We start from the raw sequence: 10027 nt of genomic DNA, 5'->3' as shown, positions 1-10027 counted from the left end.
TTTTAAAAAAGTATAAGATGGTCAAGAATAAAAGCTGATCCCTTTCATGTAGGGACCTTTCAGCATAGTATTTTAACTTTTCCAATATAGTTAAAGTGTGGGGGCAAGTAGTAAAATATTTGCATTCCGCTGCAACCAGTACAAGTAGATTATTCAATGTTAACCTGCACTGATTTATTAGTAGGCTTCAGTGAGAAAATAACATGTATTTGGAACTAGGGATGCACAGACCCATTAAAGTCCAGTCTATCCCAGTTCTGCATGGGTACAAGGCCATTTCCATCTTCTCAAACCACCTTGTAACGAAATCTGCTTAACTGCAGTTTCAGAAGTGCACTCATTATCTGATCCAAGTTACAGTCTGCCCAAAATGAATTATACGAGTTCAGTCAATTTCTGGAAGTAAGTGCAATTAAAATCTATAAGACCAACTTTAGGTAAAAGTGCATGTGTTTATTATTGAAATATTTTATGTAGGGACTAGAAATTTGTTAAGAGTCCTATTCCTGGACTCTGATTGGTAGCTTAACAAATCTTGAATTGGGCTGAGAGTGCAGTGGAGACGCAGTTGAGAGACAGATTTGATGGACCATATCCTCAATATGACTGGTTATGAAATAAACAGACTTGTGCTTTGCAAACATGGTTTATGGCTTTGAGTTTTGATAGGAACTGTTCAAAAACTGTTCTGGAATTAATCTGCTTGTTATGGATGGCAGCTTAGACAGAAGCGACATAATGGTATGATCTAGTTGGGCTTTGCTTTTGCTACGTTTGATCATGCATGTACACATCCCAAAACTGTGGATCGCCTTTACAATTTGACAGTTGTGCTCTCTTTGTTAGTTTGGGGATGATAAGAGTAGAGTTCTTGTGGAAACTTAACAGCACTTAAGTCTTGCCAATATTATTTTTGGCCAAATATTTATTAAGCAAAGATTTTTTGATGAAGCACAAATAAAAAGTTTGTTTGCAAATTGATTGCCAGTGTGGTTGCTGGCAGGAGGCTCTTCTCTCAACTATCCTACAGAAAGCGTGATTTGAAAAAGTAATGTTTGATGAAGAAAGTATCACTCATGATATGCAGGAGCATCTTTTCTGACAACCCACCCTCCTTTCTAAATCTTTAATTTGTTGGAGGTAGATTACCTATAAGTTATCAAGAAGAGTTCAACAAAATGTAACTGATTGTTTCTATATAATATAGTGGAGTGAGCTGATTGTGGCAGAGCTGGGTTATGAATTTGCTAGTTATTCTTGAGCAAATCACTCACTGTTAGATGTCTGGGTTGTGTTAGCACCTGATAAGGCTGTATAGGACTCAAGACCCATAGATGGTTCAAGGGCTTTGCCCCTGTGCACCTAACATCAGGCTCTTCTGATTTCCCCCTAACAGTTGCATGAGCCACTTGTCCTTTTTATACAGGATGCCTAGAGCAAATTATCCAAGACGAGAGGCTAGCAAGGACAATGGATTAAGGATGACTAAAGCGTGAAGCAAACAGTGCAGTCTTTCTGAGGTGGACACCCATTGTCTGGACTCAGGCCACTTTCTTATTTTTAATAGGATTGCATATAGTTGAACTATGGAACTTACTGCCACAAGATGTAGTGATTTTGCTGGAGAACACAGGTGGGGACAGTGCTCTTCTGCTTGGGTCCTGTTTGTGGGTTTTCCATAGGCATCTGGTTGGCCACTGTGAGAACAGGATGCAGGAGTAGATGGACCACTGCCAAGAGGCTGTTCTATGTTCTTAAGTGATGGTCACCAACTTGGATGGCTTTAAAAAAGATTTATAAAATTTCATGGAAGATAGGGTTGTTGACGATAACTAGTTGTGAATCATGGCTGTGTACTACTTCCATTTCTAAGGAGGCTTCCCCTGTTCCTATGTATATCAGTGGGTAGAATCACAGAATCATAGAATTGCAGAGTTCGAAGGCAACACATGGGTCTTCTAGTCTAACCCCCTGTGATGCAGGAATCTTTTGCCCAATGTGCAAATCCACAACCCTGAGAGTCTCATGCTCTACCAACTGAGCTATCCCAGTGAATACCAGTGGTTGGAAAGCATGACTGTGGCACCCATAACCAGCTTGCGTGCATCTTACATTCCTATGAATAGCAGCCTCAATTCCTCATACAGCATGGATGATATTGGGGTTGCAATCCTGAACACATTTAACGAACACAGTGGGATCTACTTCCAAGTCAAGAGGAAAAGGGTTGCACTGCATGAAGCACTTTATATATGAAAGGTGTCCACAAACAGGAAATGCAGATGCCCAAGAAAACCATGGCTCATTTAGAAACACACAAAGAGCACAGCCCTGAACATATTTCTTCCAAAAACACACAGCAACTTGTGGAATTATGAGTACCAATACGAGCTTTGGAAATACTCTTTGGACTGTTGCATGTGCTGGGCTGACAGATACAGCCTTTGCAAACAAAAACTAGCTTTTAAGTGTTCATGTAGTTAATAATGAAGCTTTTACCTTTGGGCAGCAGGATATCCCTCGCATCAGGCAAAGTTTTCAGCAGGATTTCAGAAGCATTTTTGATGTGTTCCTTTGCATTGGAAAAATATTTAACTGTCTACATATTTAATGATGGCAAATGGGTGCGTTGGCAAACATTTCTGTCTCGTTTCTTGCTGGTTTTGAAAGCTTGAGGTAGGATTTTCAGGAAATGGTATTTATGCAAAATCTGGCCTCTGCTCTGTGAGAAAAGGTTACAATATCTGGGGCTTTTTGGATGAGAAAAAGGCAAATCCGGGGTGTGGGGCATGAGGTATAAAGTGTGTAAGGTTATGCATGGCATGGAAAAAACCAGACAAAATATTTTCCCCCTCTAATAATATGAAAACTCAGAATCATCCAGTGAAGCTGCCTGGTGGGAGATTCAGGACATAGGAGAGGAAGTACTTCTTCATACTACTACTACTAATAATTTATTATTTATACCCCACCCATCTGGCTGGGTTTCCCCAGCCACTCTGGGCAGCTTCCAACAGAACACTAAAATACAATAACCTATTAAACATTAAAAGCTTCCCTAAACAGGGCTGTCTTCAGATGTCTTCTAAAAGTCTGGTAGTTGTTTTTCTCTTTGACATCTGGTGGGAGGGCATTCCACAGGGCGGGTGCCACTACCGAGAAGGCCCTCTGCCTGATTCCCTGTAACTTGGCTTATCACAGCAAGGGAACCGCCAGAAGGCCCTTGGCACTGGAACTCAGTGTCCGGGCAGAACGATGGGGGTGGAGACACTCCTTCAGGTATACTGGACCGAGGCCCATAGTTAAACTATGGGACTGACTACTGCAAGATGTGGTGATGGCAACCAGTTTAAATGGATTTACAAAGAGGATGGATAAGGCTATAAAATGGCCACTAATCGTGATTGCTATATGTTGTCTCTAGGATCGAAGGAAGCAAGTGATTGGCATGGTTGGTATCTAATGCTAAGCCATAGTTTGTTTTAAAAAACCACGAGTTTACCATGCGTCAACCACAGATGCTTTTCATTTCCAGCTGCTGTTGTCCCCTACCTTTATAGTTTGGTGAGCACCTGAGACGGTTAAACAAAGCACGGTTAAGGAAGGGTGCTGTTCCCATGTAACATAAGCCACTATTAAACCAAGGTTCACTAGCCAACAACAAGACATAGATTCAGGTGTAAGACATGGTTCGCACATAACACTAAGGTAAAGGTAAAGGGACCCCTGACCATTAGGTCCAGTCGTGACCGACTCTGGGGTTGCGGCACTCATCTCACTTTATTGGCCGAGGGAGCCGGCGTACAGCTTCCGGGTCATGTGGCCAGCATGACTAAGCCGCTTCTGGCGAACCGGAGCAGCGCACGGAAATGCCGTTTACCTTCCCACTGGAGTGGTACCTATTTATCTACTTGCACTTTGACGTGCTTTTGAATTGCTAGGTTGGCAGGAGCAGGGACCGAGCAACAGGAGCTCACCCCATCACAAGGATTCGAACTGCCGATCTTCTGATCGGCAAGTCCTAGGCTCTGTGGTTTAACCCACAGCGTCCCCCGCGTCCCCAGTGCCACATCTTAATAAACCATCAGTTTAGCCTTATGATTGAACCAGGGTGAACACCACTTGCCAGAGAATAACAACAGGGGTTTATTGTGCTTATATACTGCTTATGGGCTTTCCATAGGCATCTGATTGGCTGTTGTGGGAAGCAAGATAGATAGGCTGGCTAGAGAGGTCTTTCGCCTGATTCTGTACGGCTCTTCTTACATTTTTAATCCATGGCATGCAAGATATGTATACCTTCTTATATGGTTACATATCTAAGGAAACAAAATGGCAATTAAGTGCAACTGTTGCTTAATTGTTGCTGGCTAATTTGCAAGCTTGTAGCATAATCCAGTGCTCAGATTAGTTACTTTTCATTTATACAAAATTATTTTAGAGATTTTTGGCCCATTCCAGAACAGGCTGCTATCCTCCCTAGTTAAAAAAAAAAAGTTCCCAGAGCAAAAGTTTTGGTTACATGGGGGATCCCTACGTAATAAGAGGTTTGTTGTTGTGCATACATTACTTGGTTGCTGAATGCCCCACATACACACAAACATACACCAGATTTGTGCACATAGCACAACCAATTGCAAACAACTATTTGTACATTCATATTCTATTTTTCTGGATCGGGAAAGTTCCCTAAAATAGCTTACCATGCCGGAAACTTCGCACAAATATCAGCTGCTGAATACTATGCTGTGACTGCTAAGAAAAACATTTATTATATAGCTGTACTCATAATAGATTTTTGTGGACAGTCATTGTGTAGATAAATCTATGTGGAATTAACGCAGTCAGTAATTCATGGATAAATGATGGATTCCATCAATATGATGAAAGAACTTCAATTAGGATTCTCTTTTTCTTTTAAATTGTCCTTAAAGATCATTTGTTCAAAAAACTGAAGTCTATTTAAAAAAATCTTAAAGAGCTGGGGCCATTCTCTAATTCCTGTATAAGTAAAAGGAAGGACGACTGGAACCCATAAAGTGCTTGTTTCATGTATCCTCTGTGTGCTAAGTCAACCCTGAAAAGTTTTTGCCCCTTAGTCATACAAAAAGTGTGCAGAATTTCCTCACACACTGATGTTGTAAGAGCTTCTAGGGTATTTTTACTTTTTTAAAAGAAGTTTCTGGGTTGTTTTTTTACTTTGATTGGAGGTACCAAGTTGTCACGAACAGACCACAGGCTGTCGGCGAATCCACTGAGAATGATCTGGAGAAGAATGGAAAGCGATTGGTTACTTCCATGGTAAGCGATTGGTACCACATGTCATCTATATGTGCTAATATCACTTGGAGACTTCAGGAGCTTGTGCTTACACAACCCAAACAGCACCACTGATTCATGACAGAGAAGGACAAGTACACTGGGGGATAATCTCAAGATAACCACAAGTACCAAAATAATCTGCAAAGATTGTTTCTTTAAACCAAACCATTCCCACAGTGGTTTGGAATGTGGCTTGGAATGTGCGCAATCAGCTTTTTCCTATGAGAACAGGTTCTTCCTGACCTCAGCTGTTGAGAGAAAAGAAGAAGAAGAGTTTGGATTTGATATCCCACTTTATCACTACCCAAAGGAGTCTCAAAGTGGCTAACATTCTCCTTTCCCTTCCTCCCCCACAACAAACACTCTGTGAGGTGAGTGAGACTTTAAAGAAGTGTGACTAGCCCAAGGTCACCCAGCTGCTGCATGTGGAGGAGCGGGGAAGCGAACCCGGTTCACCAGATCATGAGTCTACTGCTCTTAACCACTACACCACACAGGCTCTTAATTTGTGCAGAACATGGTGATATCTATCATCTATCTATCTATCTATCTATCTATCTATCTATCTATCTATATCTATCATCTATCATCTATCTATCTATCATCTATCTATCTATCTATCATCTATCATCTATATCTATCATCTATCTATCTATCTATCTATCTATCTATCTATCTATCGATTCACACTGACTCATAGTCAACCCTTCTTATTTATATATTTTTTAAAATGGACAAATGGCACCATCCCCAAAACTACGAAGAGAACTTATTCATAACTTGTGACATACATTTCCGACAAAGAAATAAACATGCAAATAAACAGCTACGAGGTTCATTCCTCAAGATGTAGTGATCTTTACAAACTTGGATGGCTTTGAAAATGAGGTTAGATAAATTAATGAAGGATAAGGCTATTATTGGGACACGGGTGGCGCTGTGGGTTAAACCACAGAGCCTAGGACTTGCCGATCAGAAGGCCGGCGGTTCAAATCCCCGCCATGGGGTAAGCTCCCGTTGCTCGGTCCCTGCTCCTGCCAACCTAGCAGTTCGAAAGCACGTCAAAGTGCAAGTAGATAAATAAGTACTGCTCCGGCGGGAAGGTAAACGGCGTTTCCGTGCGCTGCTCTGGTTCGCCAGACCCGGAAGCTGTACGCCGGCTCCCTCGGCCAATAAAGTGAGATGAGCGCCGCAACCCCAGAGTCGGCCACAACTGGACTTAATGATCAGGGGTCCCTTTACCCTTTACCTTTAAGGCTATTATTGGCGACTAGCCAAAGGTGGCTGTGTACCACCTGCAGTGTTGTAAGCAATATACTCCTGAAAAATACCACCTCCTGGGAATCACAAGTGAAAAGAGCGCTATTGCACCCAGGGTTGGCTTGTGGATTTCCCATGGGCCTCTGGTTGGCCACTGTGATAACAGGATGCTTAGCTAGACGGGACTTGTTTTGATTCATCAGGGTTCTTTTTATGCTCAGGTGAAGGAAAGCTAATTTTGAAGGATGAGCTGATTAATCATTTTTAGCACAGCCTAAGGGGTTGATTTGTCTGTTGTCTTTGTCCATAGAGTTTTCTTGGCAGGGATACTGGAGTGGCTTGCCGGTTCCTACTCCAGGTGGATCACGTTTGGTCAAAACTCTCCACTATGACCTGTTCATCTTGGGTGCCCTGCTCGGCATAGTTCATAGCTTCTCTGAGTTCTTCAAGCCCCTTCGCCACGGCAAGGCAGTGATCCATGAAGGGGATCAAACCTCTCCATTCTGAAGGAAATCAGCCCTGAGCGCTCACTGGAAGGACAGATCGTGAAGCTGAGGCTCCAATACTTTGGCCACCTCATGAGAAGAGAAGACTCCCTGGAAAAGACCCTGATGTTGGGAAAGATGGAGGGCACAAGGAGAAGGGGACGACAGAGAATGAGATGGTTGGATGGTGTTCTTGAAGCTACCAGCATGAGTTTGATCAAACTGCGGGAAGCAGTGGAGGACAGAAGTGCCTGGCGTGCTCTGGTCCATGGGGTCACGAAGAGTCGGACACGACTAAACGACTAAACAACAACAAAGGGGTCGATTTATTGAAAGAAAGCAAATAGAATTGCATAGAGTATGTCTATATCTAATAAGATGTTTCAACTGATGCCAACGTTTCGTGGAAGGGAAAGTTTCCAACCACGTCATTCTCAGAGTAGATTCACTGAAATAAAATGCTAACTTGACTCCACTGCTTTCAGTGGATCTACTCTGAGCATAACTTGGTCACGATACGGGTTGAAATCAGGACATAAAGAAAAATGAAGTGCAAGGCATCATTTATCTGCAGGGAATTTTCTTCTTTAATGCCATCAGCCTTTTATGAAGTGTGGAGTTATTGATTATGCTTTTCAGGAAGAGTGTTTCATAAACAAGTGCATTGCTCTGGTTATTTTTTCTTGTGGGAACCTAGCAATGGGGGGTGGGTGGGAATATAGATAAGCTTTTCATTGGTCAGCACACAGAAGCTGTTATACATGACTATTTTCAGATTAATGGAACTTTCCTGCATATCACAGTGCAGCCCGGTTGAAGCTATCTATTTAATAAAGCTATTTATTATTTATACTTTTCTCTATTTTGCAACCTTTGCAGCCAAGTCTCCACTAGGAGGAGGAGGAGTTTGGATTTGATATCCCACTTTATCACTACCTGAAGGAGTCTCAAAGTGGCTAACATTCACCTTTCCCTTCCTCCCCCACAACAAACACTCTGTGAGGTGAGTGGGGCTGAGAGACTTCAGAAAAGGGTGACTGGCCCAAGGTCACCCAGCAGCTGCATGTGGAGGAGCGGAGACGCGAACACGGTTCTCCAGATTAACAACTCACTTCCACCATTAACTTAAAAGTGGCTCAATCCTCAATCCCATACATTTTTACTATGCACTGTGTGCATAGGATTGCAACTTTAGTTTGACTGGCATCAGAAATAAGGCTGCCAACCAATCAGAAGAAAGAGGCCTGGCTGGGATTTTGCTAGTTGCCAGAAAAGAAAGGGGGCGGTGCCAGAAATGGCAGAACTCTGGCACAGTCCTGCCTGAAACGACAGGGTTTCATTCCCTGGCTCCACCATAGACCTGAGTCCCTGGATGTCATCATCAGGGAAGTTTAGAGAAGATTTTAATGTGTGACATTTAAATGTATTTTAATCTTTGTTGGAAGCCGCCCAGAAAGGCTGGGGAAACCCAGTTGGATGGGCAGGGTACAAATAAATAAATTATTAATTATTATTATTATTAGAGCCCCCCAGGTACCAGATTTTTTTTTTTAATCTCAAGTTATCAGCTGCAGCCACAGGGTTTCATTCTCACACATCTGCTGCTATGCTCACAGAACAACTTTGTTTTCAATTTTATCAGTGGTCTATGTCAGGGAACTGCCATCGGAGCCAGAGGGAGAGGGAGGGCTCCAGAGGGATTCCAGAGAGCGTCCCGAGAGGGAGAGAAGCAGCACATCTTCTGGGGAAGGAAATCAGCGTAGCACCAGTGGAGAAGGGGGGCAGATGGGGGAATCAGCGAGGTGGCTCCAAGACTCCTCGCCGGGGACCAGCGGGGAGAGCACGGGTCCTCCGATGCCCACACCCTCCCTGCGCAGAAGGCTTCCGCGCAGGGAAAGTAGGCGGAGACTAGGCGTCAAAGAGCTTCTTTGCTGGAAGAAGTTCAAGAAACGCCCACTGACGGATTCTGCCAGCGATTGAGACAGCCACGGGCGAGTGGCTGTCCAGACAGAAAGGGTTCACTCAGGCAACCCAGCCAGGTGTGATGCCGATTTACGCACGAGCAACCCCTAGAACCATTACAGTCTATTATGATTTATGTTATAGTTGCATTTTTACTTTATTTTTTTCTGGTCCTTTATTAAAAATAAGTGTAATAAAAACAAAACACAATTATTATTCACTTGGCATTAAAGATTCCTGCATTGCAGGGGGTTGGTCTAGATGACCCTTGTGGTCCCTTTCAGCACTAAGTAAAGGTAAAGGGACCCGACCATTAGGTCCAGTCATGGCAGATTCTGGGGTTGCGGTGCTCATCTTGCTTTATTGGCCGAGGGAGCTGGCATACAGCTTCCAGGTCATGTGGCCAGCATGACTAAGCCGCTTCTGGCAAACTAGAGCAGCGCACGGAAACGGTATCTACTTATCTAATTGCACTTTGACGTGCTTTCGAACTGCTAGGTTGGCAGGAGCAGGGACCGAGCAACAGGAGCTCAACCCATCACGGGGATTCTAACCGCCGACCTTCTGATCGGCAAGTCCTAGGCTCTGTGGTTTAACCCACAGTGCCACCCGCATCAGCACTACAGCTCTATAATTCTATTATTGTAGTAACAGAACTCAGTTCTCTGTATGCTGGCCCTTAGGTAGCCTAAACAGGACCATCCATACACAAGAGGGATATTTCAGCAAGCTCAAGGGAAACCAAAGTTATATAATGGTACAAAATGTTTAGGGAAAACCCCTGGGGTGTAAGAGCTAAATAACCCAATAATGGTTGAACATGCTGAATGGATACGGAATGCAGACTGACCAGGTGGAAGGGGCGAAAAATGGAAAACCAGGAGTATCCTGAATAGGAGGATTTCACACTGCAACATTTTGTTGCAGATCTCTCTTGTGTATAACCTACAGATATATAACATAAAACAAGATCTGGATATAATCAAGGACAATAATAG

The 10027-nt window shown here is 43.3% G+C and overlaps 1 protein-coding gene across 7 annotated transcripts in view; it reads right to left on the bottom strand.

Moving 5' to 3' along the window:
* The window catches only part of RANBP3L (RAN binding protein 3 like), a 54271-nt gene continuing 44244 nt past the window's right edge, over nucleotides 1–10027 (bottom strand). For 6 of the 7 annotated variants that reach the window (XR_014012875.1, XM_081212971.1, XM_081212973.1 and 3 more), the window contains one exon: nucleotides 1–5265. Coding sequence is in view for 5 of the 7 variants with exons in the window: in XM_081212971.1 (XP_081069097.1) it covers nucleotides 5222–5265 (44 nt within the window). In the remaining 2 variants the exon portion in view is untranslated. The remainder of the gene's footprint in view (nucleotides 5266–10027) is intronic. The other variant, XR_014012876.1, reaches the window with a different exon arrangement.

This window comes from Podarcis bocagei (assembly GCF_964188305.1).
Source record: "Podarcis bocagei genome assembly, chromosome: 11".
NCBI classification, from domain to species: domain Eukaryota; kingdom Metazoa; phylum Chordata; class Lepidosauria; order Squamata; family Lacertidae; genus Podarcis; species Podarcis bocagei.
Note: the sequence above shows the minus strand (reverse complement) of the source record. Positions and strands in the feature narration are given on the sequence as shown.